At 50.3% G+C, this 23,483-nt stretch overlaps 1 protein-coding gene across 1 annotated transcript in view; it reads right to left on the reverse strand.

Moving 5' to 3' along the window:
• ARIH1 (ariadne RBR E3 ubiquitin protein ligase 1) overlaps positions 1-12,208 on the reverse strand; it is a 103,808-nt gene extending 91,600 nt beyond the window's left edge. Inside the window, 2 exon segments of the mRNA XM_062206501.1 lie at positions 11,765-11,908; positions 11,910-12,208. Of these exon segments, the coding sequence (XP_062062485.1) occupies positions 11,765-11,908; positions 11,910-12,140 (375 nt within the window). The 5' untranslated portion in view covers positions 12,141-12,208.
• Positions 12,209-23,483: the final 11,275 nt, after the last annotated feature.

The following is a 23,483-nucleotide window of genomic DNA, read 5'->3' on the forward strand; positions in this document are numbered from 1 at the left end:
AGTGCAAGTAGAAAAATGTTTACATGCATACATACATGTGTGATGTGTATACATATATGTGTTGTGTACACACACATAAAAAAAGAAGGAAAAATCCCAGAACAGTATTTGCCATTTCTCATCAAATCCTCACAATCTTCAGGCATTAATACAGAATTCTGATTTGTGAGAACAGATGCTAGGGGCCAGCGCTGTGGTGTAGTGGGTAAAGCCTCTGCCTGCAGTGCCTGCATCCCATATTAGTGCTGGTTCAAGTCCCGGCTACACTGCTTCCAATCCAGTTCTCTACCATGGCCTGGGAAAGCAGGAAAAGATAGCCCAAGTAAGTCCTTTGGCTCCTGTACCCATGTAGGAGACCAGAAGAAGCTCCTGGCTCCTGACTTCAGACTGCCACAGCTCTGGTCATTGCGGCCAATTGGGGAGTGAACCAATGGATGGAAGACCTCTCTCTGCCTCTCCTTCTTTCCCTTTTAACTCTTTCAAATAAATTAAAAAAAAAAAAAATGACAGTAGCTAACTAGAAAACAAAGCAGGGGCTGGCACTGTGGCATAGTAGACAAAGCCACCACCTGCAGTGCCAGAATCCCAAATGGGCAGCAGTTCAAGTCCCAGATGCTCTCCACTTCCAATCCAGCTCTCTGCTATGGCCTGGGGAAGTAGCTGAAGATGGCCCAGGTACTTGGGCCCCTACACCCGCGTGGGAGACCCAGAAGAAGCTCCTGGCTCCTGGCTTCAGATCAACTCAGCTCCAGCCGCTGTGGCCATCTGGGGAGTCAGTCAATCAGCAGACGGAAGACCTTTCTCTGTAACTCTGCCTCTCAAATAAATAGTCTTTAAAAAAAAAAAAAAAAAAAAGGCCGGCGCAGCGGCTCACTAGGCTAATCCTCCACCTGCAGCACTGGCACACCGGGTTCTAGTCCTGGTTGGGGCGCCAGATTCTGTCCTGGTTGCTCTTCTTCCAGTCCAGCTCTCTGTTGTGGCCCAGGAAGGCAGTGGAGGATGGCCCAAGTGCTTGGGTCCCTGCACCCTGGCTTCAGATCAGACAGCGCACCGGCCGTAGCGGCCATTTGGGGTGTGAACCAACGGAAGGAAGACCTTTCTCTTTGTCTATCTCTGTCAAAAAAAAAAAAAAAGAAAAAACAAAGCAGGCAACACACATCATCATAGACACAGTTTAGTTTCGCTGTCATAAAAGGAATTACTGAATAAAGGAGGACTGATTAATTTCATGAAGTTTTTCCTTTAGGCTTCCAAAATGATAGCTATATTTAAAAAATATTAAAAAAATAACTTCCTCCAAGTAATCACTGTACAAACAATAAATCAAAGTTAACAAGAAAGTAGACTTTACTTTCATTTAAAAAAAAAAAAATATAGCAAGAGTGACACCACACCTCACCACACACCACAACTCCCAAGTCATGTACCCAGGGATAGGCAGAGGCAGGATGGGAACATTACAAAAAGGACCAGAGCTATGAATGAATACAATCCAAGGAAGATTTCCATTTGATGACAGTAGCTGGCCCAAACCCCGAGACCCTCTTTCTTGTCCTGAACCAGGGCCTGGGATCTGTTTTTTAAAAAATCACTAGGAACAGTCAGTCTGAAGTAGATCAAATCAGTATCAACATTCTAGTTGTGATATCATTCAAGATGTTTCATGCAAGCTACTGTTTTCCAAGATGTTACTATCGTTTAAAAAATCAATAAAGGGTTGTGGGATCTCTGTACTGTTTGAACTGTATGTGAATCTAGAACACCAAATAAACTGTGATAAAAAATATTTCAGCTGATTCGAGTGATTAGAAGAAAAAAAATGAATGGACTAGAGAATCTCAATTTCCTGATAATTCTAAAAGACAAGTTATTTCTTCAATCTTAGCCACTGAAAGGTAACTAAGAATGCATCATTTATAGATTATGTTTTACAAAACCAAATTATGGTTAATCTAAAATAAAATATTCAAACTAATGTGCTGTTCAATTAAAACATAAATCGAATACACAGGGCCAGCACTTCAGGCTGAGCCTCTGCCTGTGGCACCAGCATCACATATGGGTGCCAGCTAGTGTCCAATCCAGCTCTCTGTTAATGGCCTGGAAAAGCACTAAAAGGCAGCCCAAGTGCTTGGGCTCCTGCACCCACGTGGAAGACCGGGAGGACACTTCTGGCTTCAGACTGGCTCACCTCCGACCATTGCAGCCATTTGGGGAGCGAACCAGCAGCTGGAAGACCTTTCTCTCTGTGTCTCCCTTTCTCTATCTGTAATTCCATCTCTCAAATAAATATTTCTTTAAAAATTGAATACACAAACATCACACAGGAGTTGTCATTCACCTCTTGACTGACATGGACAAGTATGCAACCTCCAAGATGGTCTGCAATGATCTTCACCTCCATGTCTTTTTATTTTAAAAAATTTATTTATTTATTTATTTGACAGGTAGAGTTACATACAGAGAGGAAGAAACAGGAAGGTCTTCCATTCACTGGTTCATTCCCCTAAAGGTCACCAATGGCCGGAGCTGGGCCAATCCAAAGCCAAGAGCCAGGATCTTTGGGTTTCTCACAAGGGTGCAGGGGCCCAAGCATTTGGGCCATCTCCTACTGCTTTCCCACCCACAGCAGAGAGCTGGATCAGAAGAGGAGCAGCCAGGACTAGAACTGGTGTCCATATGGGATGCCAGCACTGCAGGCAGAGGATTAACCTAGAGCACCATGGCACTGGCCCCCACCTCCAGGTCTTAACACATTAACATAATCACCTGGAGTGTGGGATAGAGTGTTATAACACACACAGTACAGCAAAGTAATGGAATCTTTTTTTAAGATATTTTTTCCCCCCACAGGCAGAGTGGACAGTGAGAGAAAGAGAGACAGGTCTTCCTTTACCGTTGGTTCACGCTCCAATGGCCGCTGCAGCCAGCACACTGCGCTGATCCGAAGCCAGGAGCCAGGTGTTTCTCCTGGTCTCTCATGCAGGTGCAGGGCCCAAGCACTTGGGCCATCCTCCACTGCCTTCCCGGGCCACAGCAGAGAGCTGGACTGGAAGAGCAGCAACTGGGACAGAATCCGGCCTATTGAGCCACAGCGCCGGCCAGTAATGGAATCTTACTTCTGTGGCTTCTATCTTGGGAGCCTTCTCTAAGATCTTCCACCCTAGAGGAAACATTTCCTGTGTTGTGAGCCATCTCATGGAGAGGCCCACTTGTCAAGAGCTGACATCTGTGGACAACAACCACGCAGTATGGAAAGCCTGCCAACTGGCATGCAAGTAAGCTTGAAAGGGATCTTCTTCCACTCAAACCCTGAGAACTGCAACTCAACAGATACTTGTCTGCAGTCTTTTAAGAGACCCTGAGTCAGAGGCATTCAGCTAAGCCTCACCCAGAATCATGACTTAAAAAAGTTGTGGGCGCTGGCACTGTGGCGTAGCAGGTAAAGCCACCACCTGCAGTGCCGGCATCCCATGTGGGCACCGGTTCGAGTCCCAGCTGCTCCACTTCCAATCCAACTCAATGCTACAGCCTGGGAAAGCAGGAGAAGATGGCCCAAGTCTTTGGGCCCCTGTACCCACGTGGGAGACCCGGAAGAAGTACCTGGCTCCTGGCTTCGGATCAGCACACCTCCCGTCGTTGCGGTCATTTGAGGAGTGAACCAGTGGAATACAAGACCCCTCCCTCCCTCCCTCCCTCCCTCCTTCCCTCCCTCCCCCTCTCTCTCTCTCTCTCTCTCTCTCTCTCTCTCTCTCTCTCTCTGGCTCTACGTCTCTGTAACTCTGTCTTTCAAATAAATAAATAAATTAGAAAAAAAAAAAAAAAAGGAAAAGAAATTGTGAGATAGGGGATAGCAGTGCGGCAGAGCTAATAAAGCCACGGCCTGCAAGGTGGCATGCCATTTGGGCACCAGTTCCTGTTCTGGCTGCTCCATTTCCCACTGTTAATAGCCTGGGAAAAGCGGCGGAATATGGCCCATGTATTTGGGTCCCTGCCATCCATTTGGGAGACCTAGATGAAGCTCCTGGCTCCTGGCTTCAACCAGGATCTGCCTTGCCTGTTGCAGCCAACTGGGGAGTGAACTAGAAGTTGAAAGCTCTCTCTCTCTCTAACTTTCAAAAAATAAATAAATCTTAAAAAAAAGACATTGTGAAATAATGTTGTTTTGTTTTTAAGATTTTATTTATTTACTTGAGAGGTATCGTTACAGTGAGAGGGAGAGACAAAGAGAAAGGTCTTCCGTCCATTGGTTCACTCCCCAAATGGCCGCAACAGCCAGCCAGAGCTGCACTGATCCGAAGCCAGGAGCCAGGTGCCTCCTCCCAGTCTCCCACACGGGTGCAGGAGCCCAAGGATTTGGGCCATCTTCCACTGCTTTCCCAGGCCATAGCAGAGAGCTGGATTGGAAGAGGAGCAGCTGGGACTCGAACCGGCACCCATATGGAATGCTGGTGCTACAGGCAGAGGATTAACCTACTGCACCACGGCGCCAGCCCCTTGTTAATTGTTTTTAAGTCAGTAAATTTTAGGGTAAAACAGAGCAAAGGATAACTAAAAATAAGAAATTTTGGAAAACTTCAAAGAGTTCATGGGAAAATGTAATGAAAGTTTATTATTCTTAAAATTTTTTTAATGATTTATTTTACCTTGTTGGAAAAACAGTTACAGAGAGGTAGAGACATCTTTCATCCACTGGTTCATTCCCAAAATGGCTGCAACAGCTGAAGGTAAGTCGACCCAAAGCCAGGGTCTCCCACATGGATGCAGGGGCCCAAGGATGTGGGCCATCCTCCACTGCTTTCCCAGGCAGTGGAGCAGCTGGGACTTGAACCGGCACCCATATGGGATACTGGTGCTGCAGGCCAGGGCTTTAACTTGCTGTGCCACCGTGCCAGTTTATTAACCAAAAGTTTATTTTGGTGCAAAAAAAATTAGAAATGCAGGCATAGGTTTTTCCTAATACAAATTTTTCCAAAATTTCTGCTCTATGTGAACTGATCTCACTATCGTAGAGACACCCTCTTAATTCTCATCTCACTCATTTCCTAGAACAGCTTCCTGGCCTCCTGTTCTCTCCATCCAAATCCTAGCTATCTTTGAGACAACACCCACAGATCCCTCGTGCATGAGTACCTATTACCAGTCATCTATCACTTGATTAAATTATTTTCTGTGCAGGCAGCTTTGAGTGTTCTAATCCAGAAAGCATAAACTGCTTGAAAAAAACAAGTCTTCTCACACTCCCAACATTGAGCTCCTTACTGAGCAGTTGCATGTACAGTATCCAAGACCTAATATCCATTCCAGTGTGTTAATAAATAAGAGGGGCCAGTGCTGTGGTGCAGGTTAATCCCATGTGGGCGCCAGTTCTAGTCCCAGCAGCCCCACTTCCAATCCAGCTCTGCTGTGGCCTGGGAAAGCAGAAGATGGCTCAAGCACTTAGGCCCCTGTACTCATGTGGGAGACCCAAAAGACGATCCTGGCTCCTGGCTTTGGATCAGCTCAGCTCCAGCCACTGCAGCCATTTGGGTAGTGAGCCAACGGATGAAATACCTTTCTGTCTCTCCCTCTCACTGTCTGTAACTCTGTCAAATAAATAGATGAAATCTTAATAAATAAATAAGGAAACTCAACTCTTAAAAAAAAAGAAAACCTAAGGGGAAAGAATGTGCTCCAATCTAGAATATCAACCTTCACTAGTTCATTTGGCAGCAACAAATGGAAAATCCCTTCCAGCACAACGCTGGTCCTGCTAACTACTCACCTTCCATCGTGACATCTCTGCAGCACACACATAAAGAGAAACACTGCTGCTAAATGCCCACTACCTCTGGTGGTTCTCAAACTCAGCTCCCACCACCACTGCCACCTGGACAGCTTGTTCAGACTGACAGCTGGACCTCACAGGCCTCGTGCCAGAGAGCCAATCAACAAGCCCTAATGTAATTCAAATTTGCAGCTCAAGGAGATCACCTGGGCAAAGATCAAAGTTCAAGAGTAAATCTTGGCCGGCACCGTGGCTCAACAGGCTAATCCTCCGCCTTGGGGCGCCGGCACACTGGGTTCTAGTCCCGGTCGGGGCACCGGATTCTGTCCCGGTTGCCCCTCTTCCAGGCCAGCTCTCTGCTATGGCCCGGGAAGGCAGTGGAGGATGGCCCAAGTGCTTGGGCCCTGCACCCCACGGGAGACCAGGAGAAACACCTGGCTCCTGCCTTGGGATCAGCGCGATGTGCCGGCCGCGGCGGCCATTGGTGGGTGAACCAACGGCCAAGGAAGACCTTTCTGTCTGTCTCTCTCTCTCACTATCCACTCTGCCTGTCAAAACCAAAAAACAAACAAATAAAAAGAGTAAATCTAAACTATACCAACTCCTTAACATCTTTAAAGAAGTGACAACCTGCCTTCCATCCCTCACACAGGCACCCAAACAACTCTTCAATTTAGTTTCATACGCAGATTTAAATTCAATTTCTTATTAACAATGAGTATCTCCAATTAACTGAGGTTTTTAAAGGACCTTAACCAAACAGGTAATCTAAAAATGACCAGCCTAGCATTCAGCTCTTTCGTTTTCATCTCTCAGATTAAAGCAAAACAAAACAAAACCTGAAGGTTCTGAGATGTTAATGAACTTCCAAGTTAAAAGAAAACTCAGGGCTAGAACTGCCACTCCAAGCAATACAGAATATATTGGAATGCAATGCCTCTCTTCATGTATGCTTGTAATCTCACTTGGGAGGTTCTTCAAATAAACACATTTTTTCATTAAACAGGTGAAATAAAATTAAAAGATTTCATAGTCAACAGAAAATTTCTTCATTAAGGCTTAGATATTTCTGTTGTCCTTAAAATGTCAATCATATAAAAGCAAGATGCCTACCTACTTCTCTTTACACCTCCTTTCCAACCACTCACATCCCAGGCCCAAGTGCTTCTTCCTCAGCACAACGCTTAAGGGTGTGATCCCTCCGGGCTGCTGCTTTCTCACCCCACTTCCCTTCACTGAGTTAAGACCATCAGAGTGGATGACTATCATGGGAGTGGCAAAAATACACAGATGACCAGGCTGTACCTCGGACATAACTTGCACTGGACATGGGTCCCAAGGACCACTAAGTTCCCCCTCTCTAGAAGATATGCTCCTTAGGCAAGACCCGCCTCTCCACTGAACACAGTAGACAGCACATACAGCACAACCAACAGATAGATGCTGGACATTGCAGCGGAAACACAAGAGGGCAATGTCAAAGACACCTAACCTCAGAACTGTGCAGGTAGGGTCAACTGAACAAATTACTAGTTACTTCGGTGGTTACATTAGAAAACCATGTTTTAGGGGAAGGCACTGTGGCACAGCACATTACGATGCAGCCTGTGGAGTCGACATCCCATACAGGCACCAGCTCGAATCGCGCTGCTCCACTTCTAATTCACCTGGAAAAGCAGAAGACGGCCCAGGTGCTTGGGCCCCTGCACCCACGTAGGAGACATGGATGAAGGTACTGGCTTCGGCCTGGCCCAGCCCTGACACTTGCAGCAATTTGAGGAGTAAACCAATGGATGGAAAATCGATCTCTCCCTCTCTTGATCTGCTAACTCTGCCCTTCAAATAAATAAAATAAAGCTTAAAAAGAAACCAGTTTTTAATATTAGCAATACTAGTTAAGTACAAATAGTTCAAGTCAAGGGTTTTAAGCATTTCTGCATCACTGGTGCACATTAAAGCTAAGGAAAACAAAAGCTCCAAGGGTAAGCTATGTAGCCATAAAGTATTTAAATAAAACAAGAACAAATAAGCAAACTAACCAGGGATTTACAGAAAACAAAAAAAAATCGACTTTTCTAAAGAAAAACTGTTAACTTCCTTTTCTGAAGACTAGAACTAACCTGCAGACACTGGCAAATACCACTTTATGCCACTGCCCTGAACGCCTCTTCCAGAAAAAGCAATCAAATGCCCATGTAAAGATTAATTTGGTGATCTTTATAGATTTCAAGCATCTTCTACTACAAACATATTTTTTAATCCACTAAGAATAGACCTGATTTCATATCAAAGAATGGCAATGTGGAGCTGGGAACTTAAAATTCTTAGTCAATGTTAAACTCTACTGTGAATTAAGTAAAACAGTGTTCTGTAACTCTTCGAGACCTGTTACATATTAAATCAACATTAGTGGCCAGCATTGTGGCCCAGGGGGTTAAGCCACTGCCTGCTACACCAGCAAGAGGCATCAGTTCATGTCCCAGCTGCTCCACTCCCAATCCAGCTTCCCGCCTGGGAAAGCATTGGAAGGTAGCCCAAGTGCTTGGGCCCCTGCACTCACGTGGGAGACCCAGATGAAGCTCCTGGCTCTTTGCTTCAGTCTGACCCAGCCCTGGCCATGTAGCCATTTTGGGAATGAACCAGCGGATCAAAGACCCCTCTCTCGGCCTGTGCTTCTAACTCTCTGCCTCTCAAATCAATCAAATAATCTTAAAAAATTTTTAAAAATTAAAAAAAGAAGGCACAGGATGGCCCAGGTCCTTGGGCCCCTGCCACCCATGTGGGAGACCTGGAAGAAGCTCTTGGCTCCAGTCTGGCTCAGCTCTAGCCAGTGCAACCATCTGGGGAGTGAACCAGAAGATTAAGATCGCTCTCTCTCTCTCTCTCTGCCTTTCAAATAAATAAATCTTTAAAAAAATTTTGTTTTGCACTGAAAAGCCTAGACATGGGGCAGGTAATGCAGTACAGAGGGTTAAGCCATCACCTGGGATGCCCACATCCCATTATCAGAGTGCCTATGATCAAGTTTTGTCTTTGCTTGCTAATACATTTGGGAAGCAATGGATGATGATAGCCCAAGCACTTTGGTTCCTAACACCCATGTGGGAGATGCAGAGGGAGTTCCTAGCTTTGGCCTGGCCTGGAATTGGCTACTGCAGGCACTTGAGGAGAGAACCAGTGGACGGAAGATCTCTTCACTCTGCCATTCAAACGAGAAAAAAATAAAAAAAGCTAAACAACTGATACTTAAAACACCTATGGATGAAGAAACCTTTCAAACATATGAGATCAATACCTCAAATGGGGGTAAAAAGAGGTAACAGCAACTTACAAAAGAAAAACCAAACCCAATAAACATGTTAAAAAGTTTCAACCTCATCAGCTTTTGAACAAAAAAAAAAAAAAGGAGGAAGAGAACAATTTTTTTTTAAATGACCATTTTATGTCAAGCAGACACTGGCTGGGAAAACTGGTATAACCTCCTTGAAAGCAACATGGAGACATGTACTAAATGCCTTGAAAACCGGCAAGCTCTTTGTCTTGGCAATTCAACCTATCCCAAGAAAACACTGAAAGGCGGACTGATGATAGAGCAGGCACTGGGCAAGGCAGGACACCCACATCCTGTCTCTGAGTTTCTGGGCAAGCCCAGCTAACACTCCTAAGTAGCCTCCTGCCACTACACACCCGGGGAGACAGCAGGTACTGGCTCAGATACCCTGCCATATGTGGAAGACCTGGATTGAGTACCAGGCTCCTGGATATTTAGGGAGCTGTCTCTGTCTCTTCAGTAAAAGAAAATTAAAAAGCCCCTTTTAAAAAAGATCGGTCTGAACTACTCTCAGTGATGTTTACAGAAGACAGAAACAAGAGATAAAAGAGGAAAGCTAATAGGAACACACTGGTTAAACAGATTAGATTAGATCTTGAAGAAGCAACCTATAGACTAGGGAGAGTGGTCCAGAGACTGCTCTTTGTTTTTGCCATCTCTCCTCCACTGAAAACAGAACACACAGCATGATTCCACCGGGACTGGAAACTCCGCGCAGCTATCCCGAGGTCTGGAAAGGTAACTACAGTTCAGTTTAGTGTTCTCTCTCTGAGTGGAAGGCTCATTTTGTCATTTTATTTTTCTTGCCTAGTCACTGTTTTTTTCCTCACAATGTGGATTTATTACTTGCATAACTTTTAAAGTCTACATCTATTAATAAAATGAACTTGCAACATAACCAAAGCCCATCTGAGACCTAGGTAAGTACACCATTTGGAGAAAAAATGGTCACAGACACACTCCGCCCTTTGATTTTACTGCCATTTCTAAGCGCGAGGTTTTAACGAGGGATAGACACTTACGAGTATACAACACCAGGCATACTCAAACCGTCCTTACAACGAGGAAGACGAGGAAAGTTTTCTTTCAAAACATCAGGCATGGAAACAAGGTAAAAGTAGGACACATAAAAAAGAAAAAGAGTCCCTGGTCTCCTGTAGGTCTTACTAGTTCACTCTATCAGCATTTACTCTCTCTCACGTAAAGAATGCTATCACATGCACTGGCCACATTTCTTTCCAGAAGTGACATACAGAACTTGCTTGGGACCTTTGGTAATTAACATAAGCCTAACAGCTGAGAAAACTGGAAGAGACTTAACCACAGGAAAAACAGACTTTAAAAAAAAATCAGAAAACTAAGTAACAAATATCTACAAGTTTTTTAAAGCTAATTAAAATTGCAGAAGGCTAGGCAATAAGCTTGAGAACAGATTTTGTATGACAGCTGTAAATAAAGTTTCACTTTAAATTCCTAAAATTCTCTTTAGGTAAAAAAAAAACCAAGCACTCAATTCGGTGGCCCAATATTTCAACTATCGTTATTTGTGGAATAAAAAAAAAAAAAAAAAAAAAAAAACCACCAGTAAATTTGTATCTAAAACCCTTCGGTTGCCTTCTGAGATCCCAACTGTTGAATAACACTAGATATGAGATTCCCTATTACTCAGAATAGGAAGTGCTGCCTTCAAAGTGCTACTCTGAAACTGGTGCTTACTAAACAACGCCATGGGAGTCTGCTGGAAACCGAGTCAGGACACAGGCCACCACAGAGTGCTGATCGGGGATCCAGCCGAGCAGCCTAAGGGATTTCTGAAAAAGTGCTGAGGGACGGGCAGGAAAGCAACAGCAACTGGCTGCTCGCGCAGGGAGCCGGTGTCTTCGAAACGCCGCACTAAATCAAGGCATTTTTATTCTGCAACCACATCCCTTGCCGCCTCACCACGTTTTTTCCCTAAATAAAAAGTTTTGATTTCCTTAAAGAAGAAAAAAAAAAAAAAAAACCCTGCAAAATCCGATGCACAGGGTTAAAGGAGCCGCGATCATCGAATTCAGCCAAGCCTCGCTTCCTGACCACGGACCAGGAACCGGCAGCGAACCAGGTTGTTCAGAAGCAGAAAACCTCACAATGGAGCCCCGTGCAGCGGGACGACCCTGCGTTCGGGGGCTGCCCGGTGAGCCGCAGGGGCGCGTGTGCGGCCGGCCGGAGCGGCCCCGGCGCTCGCCTGCAGCGAGCCAGGACGTCAGCGGCCGTCAGCGGCAGCCTCGCCGTCGGAAAAGGCCCGTCGGCGCCGCTTCCGAGCAGGAACCCCCTTCCCCTCCCCCGAGCAGCCAGGCACTCGGCCTGCCCGGCAGATCCGTTTCTCCTTTAACTCGTGCCCGCCTGGGGCAACCGTACACCGAGCTGCTCTCGGGCCTGCCCTAATCCCTCCCCGAGAGGGCCCGGCGCACCCAGGACCGGGCCGAGCCCTCGCCGCTCCTCCTCCCGCCCCGCCCCGCGCGCAGGCGAGCCCGCGGCCGCCGGGCCCGGCGCGGCAGGCAGGCAGCGGCCGCCAGCCCGAGGCCCCCGGGCGGCGGCGGGCCTCCGCCATGGCCGGGCCCGGGAAGCGCCGCCCCCGCGCCCGCGCCCCCCGCACCCCCGGCAGGGGCGGCGGCGGCCGCGCTCACCTGGATGACCTCGTTGACCTCCCGGATGCACTCCACCATGTGCTGCAGGATCTGCTCGGCCGTGAGCACCTCGTAGCGGTAGTCCTCCTCCTGCTCGTGCCCAGGCCCGCCGCCGCCGCCGCCGCCGCCGCCACCGCCGCCGCCCGCCCGGCCCCAGGGCGCTGCCGCCGCCGCCGCCCGTCTCCCCGCACAGCAGTCCGTCCCGCTCCCCGCCGACGCCCAGCCCGGGCTCCACCAGCTCCACCTCGCCCAGGTCCAGGTTATCATCGTCCGGCTCGTCGTCGTCCTCGTCCTCCTCCTCCTCCGCGCCGCTGTCCTCCTCGCTGCACTCCTCGTCCTCGTCGAACTCGTAGTTGTAGCCCTCGTCCGAGTCCATGGCGGGCGGACGCGGGCCGAGGCGGCAGAGGGCGGGGACGCCGAGGCCCCGGCTCTCGCTCCGGCTCCGGCGGGCGTCCGGGGCGCAGGCCTGGCTGCGGCCGCGCGGGCCGCGGCTCCTCCCCGGCGCGGCGGCGGCGGCGGCGGCGGCGGCGGCGGCGGCGGCGAGGGGCGCGCGGGCGGCGGCGAGGGCGGCGGCGAGGGGCCTGTGGCCGCCCGCCTCAGTCAGACGCCGCTGCGCTCCGGCCTCCGAGAGAAAACAGCCCCCGGCGCCACCTCCACGGCCGCTGCTGCCGCTACTGAGCCAACAAAGGGGCGTGCGTCACCGCGTCGCGCTGCGTGGCGCGTCACGCCCGGACGTCACCGCGCCCCGCCCCGCCGCCCCTGCGCGCCGCGTGCGGGAAACCCCGCGGCCCGGCCCGCCGGCTCGGCGAGCGCCGCGGCGCCTCAGAGGGCGGCTCTGCGGGGCCGGGGGGCGCCTCCCGCGCGAGACGGCTGCGGCTTCGCGGCCGTGGCCGCGGGGGACCCGCCGTCCCCTGCGCGGTCCCGGGGGACCGGGCGTGACTCCGGCACCCGCGGCTCCGGAGCTCGAGCGCCCCAGGCCCCGGGCCGCTGACTGTGCGGGCGGGGGGAGCGGGACGCCGTGTGCGCGCGCGCGCGTGGAACCTGCGCTGTGCTGCAGGTGCAGCTCGCGCCAGTGCCCCCGGCGGTGACGTCACGCGGCGGGCGCTGCCTGAGTTCGCCGGGGCTCCGCTCTCTGCGCGCCCGACGGGGCCGCAGCCAGAGGGGCCGGGCAGGCCACGGAAGGCGCTCCCCGTGCTGGGGGTGGGGGCTGCTGGACAGGCGTCAAACCGCTCTGGAACGACCCGGTGCGGTAGGCCGGGCACCGCCCCACCACGCGGCGCCGGTGGGGGTGCGGGCACCTGCGTCCTGCGCGCCCGGGACGGGCGGGGTGCGAGGGGGGCGAGCAGGGCAAGCAGGTGCACTGGCGAGGCGCTGGCACGGCTCTGATGCCATCCGGCGAGTGGACTTGGCTCTTTGTAAACAGGAGAGCCTGGGAAACATGCGCAGCCCAGAACATCTTATCAAACGCCAGGCGCTCGGTGTCACCCAGCAACCCGTGTCGCCCCCTTGGTAACTCCCGTTACACCTTTGCTGGTTTCCTCAGATCTCCCCCAGCCCTGCTCAAAGCAGAGAAATGGGGAAAACACGAGGACCAGGAGCGAAGCAGTGGAAGCGGGCCGTCTCGAGGGCTCCACGCTGTTGCAATGGGAAGCGTTGCAGGGTTTTAGAAGAGTGCAGTTGGGATCTGTGTTCTCGAAAAGAACCCTGGCTCCTGCGTGCAGAACGGGCTGTGAAAGCAGAGACCGGTTAGGAGCCCGTCTTAGAAGTCCAGGTGACCACAGGGCCTTGAGCTCGGGCAGTGGCAGGGCAGGTGATGAGAAGAGACCGGATTCTGCCTTAATTTGAAAGGGGGCCAGCACCATTGGCTGCGGGTCTGGCGGTGGGGAGGGCTCCGGGATGCCTGCTAGACTTGGGGTTCAGCGACAGGTTGGTGGGGTTACTGAAACCAGTGAAGTGGCAGGGGCATGTTGGGTATGGAGGTGATGAGCAGGCGGTTCTCTGTACCAATGTCCACGTCTGATGGTCAGGAGCCGTTTGAGTTGTTCCTGCAGACAAGGTTGAGAAGCGGCACCAGCCTTCGAAGAGAGGGGGCAGCGCCTGCCTCTGAGCTCCGGGGGTCTTGTCTGGGCTCCTAAGCAGATCACCCAACCTCTCTGAGCGCGACATGGGACGATTGTAACTCCTATTCTAGTGGGCTTGTTGGAATCAAATGGAACGACATCTTTTAAGGCGCTCGACGCAGCACCCAGGACATAGTTAAGTGCTCACAAAATTGGAATTGGTCTTCAAAAGTGTCATGAGTCATATTTCACCTTCTCGAGAAACTAAGGCCAAGAGTCACAGAGGGGCAGGAAGGGACAGACAGATCTTCCACCTGCTGGTTCACTCCACTAATAGCTGCAATGGCCGGGGCTGGGCCAGGCCGAAGCCAAGAGCCAGGAGCTTCATCCGGGTCTCCCACATGGGTGCAGGGGTCCCAAGGGCTTAGGCCATCTTCTCAGGCGCATTAGCAGGGAACTGGATGAGAAGTGGAGCAGCTGAGACTCCAGCAGGTACCCACGTGGGATGCTGGTGCTGCAGACGGTGGGTGGCTTAACCAGCTGTGCCACAGAGCCAGCCCTGGTTGTAGACTTTTTTTTTTATAAGTTTTTTTTTTTTTTTTTTTGACAGGCATAGTGGTCAGTGAGAGAGAGACAGGAAGAAAGGTCTTCCTTTACCATTGGTTCACCCTCCAATGGCCGCTGCGGCCAGCACACCGCGCTGATCCGAAGCCAGGAGCCAGGTGCTTCTTCCTGGTCTCCTATACGGGTGCAGGGGCCAAGGACTTGGGCCATCCTCCACTGCACTCCCTGGCCACAGCAGAGAGCTGGCCTGGAAGAGGGGCAACTGGGATAGGATCCGGCACCCTGACCGGGACTAGAACCCGATGTGCCGGCACTGCAGGCGGAGGATTAGCCTAGTGAGCCGCGGCGCCGGCCTAGACATTTTTTTAATCAGTGTTAATTCTGCTTACATGTACACAGACTGTACTATCCTTGTTTTCTGGGGAAGAAAATGGCTTCTGTGTCAGAAACCTTGTACAGGATCGTGACTTTTTTTTTTTTTTTTAATTGATGTGAGCAGTATTATAGTGACATTTGGTCTCTGGTTCATGGTTAAACATCCATAACCGGATCCTCCACAATATTCATTCCATTCATATTTTGGAAACTACCTTAAATTCAGGTTAGGTCATGGCGCTATTTAAAGAAAACCAGTAGAACAGCCTGCGTCTGGCCCCACGTTGGCCAAGGATGACCCACATACGTTGTTTTTGTGACTTGCTCTGTAAGGCATTACCTGTTGCTCACTTCTGGCAAGGACAGGACCTTATCTGTAAACAACAACAGGACCAGGTCACTGACAATGCAGACACACAGATGAACACTTCCTTGTAGCCAGCAGGAACACTGCTGTCAGCTCGGCCCTGCCACTGTCCCCACCTCCTAGTACATACAGGATATGTTTGTATGGATTCATTAGGTGTGTTCTCATAGAGCAGAACTCTGACAACATTCATAGACCAGCCAAGTGGCCATGAACTAGACACCACTCGGACAGGAAGACTACGCAAGTGCTTTCAGAGAAGCAGAAATTTTAAGGCGCTGGGCTCTTCTAAGGGCAGATAACAGGGCCGTAAGCTGTGAAAAAGCACTAGGAATGGCAGGACAGTCGTGGGCCCAGTTCAGAACAGGGAATCCTGGGACATGAGAGGCCCAGGCACAGTGGGATGGCTTGGGCACCCCACCAAAATTCTTTGTGTAATTGTCTCCATAACAAATGGAAAGAAATTGCTTTTTGTCATTTTGATTACAAAATTTGTTCTAATGCAACAGTTTTTCATGTTTTGTCATGCAGGAGGTAAGAATCTAAGTTCAAGTTTGATTTAAAATTAAATCTTAGCAAGAGCACAAGGAGAGATACTGACAAACTAGTTGAATACTTTGCATTTATTTAAAAACATCTGTGTACTTCAGATTTTGTTACAAACACCAATTAACAGGTGTTGAGGGGCAGATCTCACCACACCTATCCTAAGAGGTAAATAATACTAAGGCAAAGAGAAACTCAGATCATCTGCTTTGCTACAAGTCTGTGGAGATTATAGCGACCAAAAGTATAGCCTGCGACCACGGCAGGAGTTTAGGATAACCTCTGCCTCACTGTTCTAGAATACAGGGTCTGGAGGCCTACGTAACTGTGTGGTGAGATGATGCTGGCATTAGGAGTAGAATGCATACTGTCGTGCAGTCAGACAAGTGTACAAAACCACAATGTCTGTGTTCCCCATAATTGTGAGACACGTGTGCTTGGCCTGAAATATGTACAAATTATCACCCCCCCAAAAAAGTGAACAGATACCTGTCCTAATGACATGATCACTTGAAGAGAAAAGTTTTTCTACAACAAAAGTTTGCAAATAAACTCCTCTGTTATGTTGCCTTAGGGATGGATTTGAACAGATAAATGGGCAACACACAACGAGCAAATATATCATTGAGTTGTATGCCAAACTAAGTACATATGCATTTTTTTTTTTATTTTTGACAGGCAGAGTGGATAGTGAGAGAGAGAGAGAGGACAGGAGAGAAAGGTCTTCCTTTGCCGTTGGTTCACCCTCCAATGGGCTGCCGCGGCCGGCGTACCACGCTGATCCGATGGCAGGAGCCAGGTGCTTCTCCTGGTCTCCCATGCGGATGCAGGGGCCCAAGCACTTGGGCCATCCTCCACTGCACTCCCTGGCCACAGCAGAGAGCTGGCCTGGAAGAGGGGCAACCGGGACAGAATCCGGTGCCCCGACCGGGACTAGAACCCGGTGTGCCGGTGCCGCAAGGCGGAAGATTAGCCTAGTGAGCCGCGGTGCCGGCCACATATGCATTTTTAATTTATTCCTGATGAGCTTGTGAAGAGAAGAGTTCTTCATTTTCAAAGATAAAAAGTAACTTGCCAGACTGCACAAGAGATGGCAGAACCCTGTTCAAACCCAGGTGTTTCCAAATCCAAGGCCACTGATTTTGCTCTGAAGTTCTCAGTAATTGTAGTAATATATCACTCCTCAGGGCCTACACTGTGGTGTAGAAGACACAGCCACCACCTGCAGTGCCAGCATCCCATATGGGCGCCAGTTCGAGTCCTGGCTGCTCCACATCTGATGTAGCTCTCTGCTATGGCCTAGGAAAGTGGCGGAAGATGGTCCAAGTCCTTGGGCCTCTGCATCCATGTTGGAGACCTGGAAGAGGCTCCAAGCTCCTGACTTTGGCCTGGCCAGGCTCTGTGGCCATTTGGGGAGCGAACCAGCAGATGGAAGATCTCTCTCTGTCTCTCTCTGTCTCTCTCTCAATGCCTTTCAAATAAATAAACCTTTATAAAAAAGAAAAGCACTCCTGTTCTAAAATGTGTCCTTGTATGTTCGGAGTAACTGCTCCCAACCCTCCTGCCGGCCAGGTGAGTAGTACATAGCACACATACATTGACGAGGGAATATGCTGCAGTAGTTGTTGCTCCCGGAAATAGATACCACACTGGGTGTTAGCCAGAAGGCCAAGAAGCAATGGAAGTAGATACTAAAAATAGAATAGTGAATAAACAGATGTGTTACCCTCTACTCCCAGAGACCCACTTCATTCTTAATGTCAGAGGCAGAGAGCTCCCGTCTCTGCTTCACTCCCAGAATGCCCCCAACAGCAGCCAGCAGCCATGGATGCAGTCCAGGTCTCCCACTTGGGTGGCAGGAACCCAACCCAATCTAAGTCCTTTTAATGAACACCTGAAATACAAACGTGTGCTGTGTGTTGTTCTGACAGCTAATCAATAGTTATTATTGGTGTCTCCTCAGTGCATAGCACCTTCCCAGGCATTCTAGAGAGAGAAGGATCCTGCCCTCTGAGAGAGCATAATTTATTTTCAGAAAAGACTAAATCGAAAGGTCGGTTGTAAGAATAGTAACTGTGGGGTTGAAGAGATGACACAAGCTAAGAAATGGCACAAATGGCGAGTGCTAAGGAATTCAAAGAAGTCTCTAGACTGGGGAATCCTAAGAAAGCACCAGATGCTGCACCTGCACACACATCCGTGCTCTGCACCTGCAGTCCCTCAGCCAGCCCTCCATCCCACCTGCTCCTCCCCACAGCCAATCCAAGGGTTGCAGAACTCATTTGCTCTGGGGGCCAGCACTGTGTGGCATGGTGGATTAAGCCAGCATCCCATATGGGCACCAGGTTCAAGTCCTTGCTGCTCCACTTAGGAACCAGCTCCCTACTGATGGGCCTAGGAAAGCAGCAGCAGATGGCCCAAGTGCTTGGGCCCCTGCCACCCACATGGGAGACCTGGGTGAAGCTCCTGGCTTAAGCCTGGCCCAGACCTGGCCATTGCAGCTATTTGGGTAATGAATCAGTGGATGAAAGATCTGTCTCTCTTTCTCTAACGCTGCCTTTCAAATAAATAAATCTTTGTTTTTTTTAAAAAAAGATTTATTTATTTGTATTTGAAAGTCAGAGTTACACAGAGAGAGGAGAGGCAGAGAGAGAGAGAGGTCTTCCATCCACTGGTTCACTCCCCAATTGGCCACAACGGCTGGAACTGCGCCTATCTGGGGCCAAGAGCTTCTTCCGGGTCTCCCACATGGGTGCAGGCCCCAAGGACTTGGGCCATCTTCTACAGCTTTCCCAAGCCATAGCAGAGGGCGGGATTGGAGGAGGAGCAGCCAGTTCTCGAACCCGCACCTATATGGGATGCTGGCACTTCAGGCCAAGGTGTTAACCTGCTGCGCCACAGCACTGGCCCCTAAATAATTTTTTTTTTTTTTTTTTGATAGGCAGAGTGGATAGTGAGAGAGAGAGGTCTTCCTTTTTGCTGTTGGTTCACCCTCCAATGGCCGCTGCGGCCGGTGCATAGCACTGATCCGAAGCCAGGAGCCAGGTGCTTATCCTGGTCTCCCGTCCGGGTGCAGGGCCCAGGGACTTGGACCATCCTCCACTGCCTTCCCGGGCCATAGCAGAGAGCTGGCCTGGAAGAGGGGCAACTGGGATAGAATCCGGCGCTCCAACCAGGACTAGAACCCGGTGTGCCGGCACCGCAAGGCAGAGGATTAGCCTGTTAAGCCACTGCGCCGGCCTAAATAAATCTTTAAAAAAGAAAAAAGGGGAGCGGAAGACTCTATGTCCTCAAGCCATTCCCAACCTGACCCTTGATGCCTACAACGTTAGTCATCCCCGTATCTGCCTTTGCCAATGCACCTTCAAGCTTTTGATAATGTTGGAATGAGCTAAAATAAACCGCAGGCTGTGAGCTGGTGGACGTGAGTCTGTCGAGTCTTGCCACTGTTGCCTCAACGTCAGTATTCTTTGCTGTTCCTTCTTCGGGGTCTCAGTGATGCAGTGAAGACCGTGTGGACTGGGGCGGGGGGTGGAGGGGAGTTATCGCAGGTGTGTGTTCCCTCCAGGCGCGCCTCATGTAGGTCTGCTCAGGACCCACCCCACCTCCACACCCACGATGCTGCTCAGCGTTTAGTCTTCCATAGCAAGAGAGGGTAGGCTGCAGGTGCACTGCTGACAAGTGGTACAGGGCCACTTTGCCACAGCGGAGAGAAGGAGCCCGAGAGGACCTGAAGCCAGGGTGAGGTGGGGGGTGGACCCATGAAGAGCAGCACCTAACAGGTCCGAAGGACCCCGAAGCCCACAGCAATGAAAACCTTCTCATTGGTTCTTTTTCTCCCTCTCTCTTTTTAAAAGATTTGTTTCAAAGGCAGAGAGAGAGAGAGGCATATCTTGCATCTGCTACTTTACTTCCCAAAAGGCCACAACAGCTGAGGCTGGGCCAGGCCAAAGCCAACAGCCAGGGACCCCATCCAGGTCTCCCACAAAGCAAGGCCCCAGCGCTTGGGCCATCTTCTGCTGCTCTCCCAGGTGCATTAGCCGGGAGCCAGATTGGAAGCAGAGCGGCTGAGACTCCACACCAACCCTTGGTCTAGAATTCTTTCTTTTTTTCTTTTATTCTGTTTGTTCAGAGATTTATTTATTTATTTGAAAGAGTTACAGAGAGAGAAGGAAAGAGAGATGTTCCTTCCACTGGCTCATCCCCAAATGATCACAACAGCTGGAGCTGTGCCAGGCAGAGTCCAGGAGCCACATCTCCCACATGGGTACAGGGGCCCAAAGAATTGGGCCATCCTCTGCTGCTTTCCCATGCACATTAGCGGGGAGCTGGATCAGAAGTGCAGCAGTTGGCACACAAACAAGCGCTTATTTGTCACTCCAGCATTGCAGGGGGCAGCTTAACCCACTGAATTTCAACACCAGCCCCTGGTCTAGAATTCTTAAAGGAGCTACCTTGGGGCCCATGCTGGGGCATAGCAGGTAAAGCCGCCACTTGCAGTGCCAGCATCCCATATGGACGCCAGCTCGAGTCCCTGCTGCTCCACTTCCAATCCAGCTCTCTGCTATGGCCTGGGAAAGCAGTGGAAGATGGCCCAAGTCCTTGGGCCCCTGTACCTGCATGAGACACCCCAAAGAAGCTTCTGGCTCCTGGCTTCAGATCAGCCCAGCTCTGGCCATTGTGGCCATTTGGGGAATGAACCAGCAGATGGAAGACCTCTCTCTCTCTCTCTCTCTCTCTCTCTCTGCCTCTTCCTCTGCCTCTCTCAAACTCTGTCTTTCAAATAATAAATAAATATATCTTTAAAAAAAAATAAGGGAGGGGCCGGTTCTACAGTGTCGAGGGTTAACGCCCTGGATTGAAGCGCCGGCATCCCCTATGGGCAGCAGTTCGAGACCCAGCTGCTCCACTTCTGATCCAGATCTCTGCTATGGCCTGGGAAAGCAGTGGAAGATGGCCCAAGTCTTTGGGCCCCTGCAACCACGTGGGAGACCCGGAAGAAGCTCCTGGCTCCTGGCTTCGGATCAGCACACCTCCCGTCGTTGCGGCCAATTGAGGAGTGAACCATCGGATGGAAGACCTCTTTCTCTCTCTCTCTCTCTCTCTGCCTCTCCTCTCTTTGTGTAACTCTGACTTTCAAATAAATAAATAAATCTTAAAAAAAAAAAAAAAAACAAGGGCTCTACCTCACATTCTGCTTTCATGAGAAGATAATCCAACATTGAGGCGCTCAAATGCTGAAGCAATGAGCAGAGGACGCATTTAGAGAGTTCGCTGTGGTAGTAAAAATTAAAATCACCACCTTGCATGTAAATTGAATTAAAATGGAGTAGTCCCATAGGGTGGTGATGTCGTAGTTATCAGTTGGTGTATTTGTTTGTTAAGCCAGGTATGTGTGGACAGGTTTGGTTTTCTGTTTGGTTTTTGACCTCAGGTCAAGCTGCGTCTGTGAGCGGCAGACTTTGTTTTCTTCTAAGTGAGCATATGTGGGAGGCTGCAGGTGCAGAGGGTGGGACCAGAGATGTTGTGCAAAGGGAACATTCCCGCTCAGCTCAGCACCGTGGGCTCCACAGCAAGAAACCCCATTCACCAAGGAAGTGACAAATTACGTGACCTGTCCAACGCCTGTTTTCTCATCTGAATTTAAAAGCAGGAATAGGGCGGCATCAGTGCTGCAATGAAACCGCCGCTGGGGACACCCGCGTCCCGCGTGGGCGTGCCTGGGTTTGAGTCCCACCTCTGCTCCTGACTCCAGCTTCCTGCAAACGTCCAACCTGGGAGGGAGGAGGTGATGTCTCAAGTACTTAGGTCCCCGCCACACGCATGGGGGACCCAGGCTCCTGGCTTCAGTCTTGCCCAGCCCTGGCTGTGTGGGCTTTGAGAGAGTGAACAATCAGATGGAAGACCCCTGTCTCACTGTCTCTTGCTTTTCAAATAAATAAAAATTTTAAAAATAATTTAACTGCTGATTGCAATGCTGGCACCCCATATCAGAATATCAGTCAAGTCCTAGCTGCTCTGCTTCCAAACTAGGTCCCTGTTAATGTGCCTGGGAAAACAGTGGAAGATGGCCAAAGTTATTCATGTGGGGGACCCAGCAGGAGTTCCTGGCTCCTGGCTTCAACTTGGCCCAGCCCTGACAGTTGTGGCCATTTAGGGGGAGTGAACCAGCAGTTGGAAGATATATCTATCTATCTCTCCCTCTCTCTCAACATCTCCCTCTTTCTCTGGCACTCTGGCTTTCAAGTAAATAAAAGCAAATCCACTTTAAAAAGAAATTGGGCTTTTCGTTATGGATTGTAATGATGTGATGGCCATAAAGGACTCAGTGTTATCGTACTAGATGCAGGAAACACGCAGAGCCTCGTCTCGGGCCTGAGTCAGTGCGAGGCGGACAGTGCTGTCTGTCCACAGCAGCGGCCCCTCGAGAAGCACCGAGCACTGCTGATTCGCCAGGCCGTCGGAAGTGCTGCTGCACTCTTCGCCTAGGCCTGTGTATTCCTCAGTTAATTCAACACCGTGGTTGTTCACCAACGTCGTGTCAGGCCCTGTGCTAGATCAATAAAAACGTTTCGGCTCTCAAGATGCTCACAGATGGGGCTAATGTCACAGCACAGCAGGTTAAGCTGCAGCCTGAGACGCCGGCATTACGTATCAGGGACTCACATATTGAGTTCCAGCTGCTGCACTTCCAGTCCAGCTGCCTCCTAGTGCACCTGAGAAACCAGAGGAAGATGGTCCAAGTGCGCGGATCCCTGCCACCCACGTGTGCGACCCAGCTAGAGTTCCTGGCTCCTGTCTTAGCACAACATATAAACTATTAATGATACTATAATGCAACAGGTGCTATGGTGGATGTATGATCCAAATGTTAGGGCAGCCGGAGGACAGATGTCTAACTCAGTGTGGGATACAGACAAAGACCATCATGGAGAACTTCCTAGGGGAAGTGTGGCCTGAGCTAATCATGGGAGGAAAAATCAATGATGTTCTGGGAAAAGGGAGTTTGAACATACCTGCAAGGATGAAAAGAATATGGCTTGCTTAAGCTGTGGCCTGTTTTGGGGAACTGCCAGTATTTCAACACTCCTGAAGTTCAGTGTGTGTGTGTGTGTGTGTGTGTCTACCACACGTGCCCTTTATTTATTTGTTTATTTATTAGAAAGAGTTGCACAGAGAGAGAAAGAGAGGCAGAGGGAGAGGTCTTCCATCCTCTGGTTTACTCCCCAGTTGGTTGCAGTGGCTGGAGCTGCACCGATCTGAAGCCAGGAGCCAGGAGCTTCCTCTGTGTCTCCCACATGGGTGCAGGGACCCAAGGACTTGGGCCATCTTCCACTGCTTTCCCAGACCATAGCAGAGAGCTGGATTAGAAGTGGAGCAGCCAGGATTTGAACTGGCACCCATATGGGATGCTGGCACTGCAGGCTATGCCACAGCTGGCCCCATCTGTTCACTCCCCCAAATGGCTGCAACTGCTGCCACTGGGCCAGGCCAAAGCCAGGAACTCCATCTGAGTCTCCCACATGGGTGATAAGGACACAAACACTTGAGCCATTGTCCACTGCTTTCCGAGGCCATTAGCAGGGAGCTGGATGGGAAGTGAAGCAGCCAGGGCTTGAACTGGTGGCCACATGGGATGCTGGTGTTGCAGATGGCAACTTAGCCCACTACACCGCAGCACCCATGCCCTCCTATTTTTTTATTTTTATTTTTTTGACAGGCAGAGTGGATAGTGATAGAGAGAGAGAGACAGAGAGAAAGGTCTTCCTTTGCCGTTGGTTCACCCTCCAATGGCCGCCGTGGCTGG

Source organism: Lepus europaeus, chromosome 11, assembly GCF_033115175.1.
Source record: "Lepus europaeus isolate LE1 chromosome 11, mLepTim1.pri, whole genome shotgun sequence".
In the NCBI taxonomy this organism is placed as follows: domain Eukaryota; kingdom Metazoa; phylum Chordata; class Mammalia; order Lagomorpha; family Leporidae; genus Lepus; species Lepus europaeus.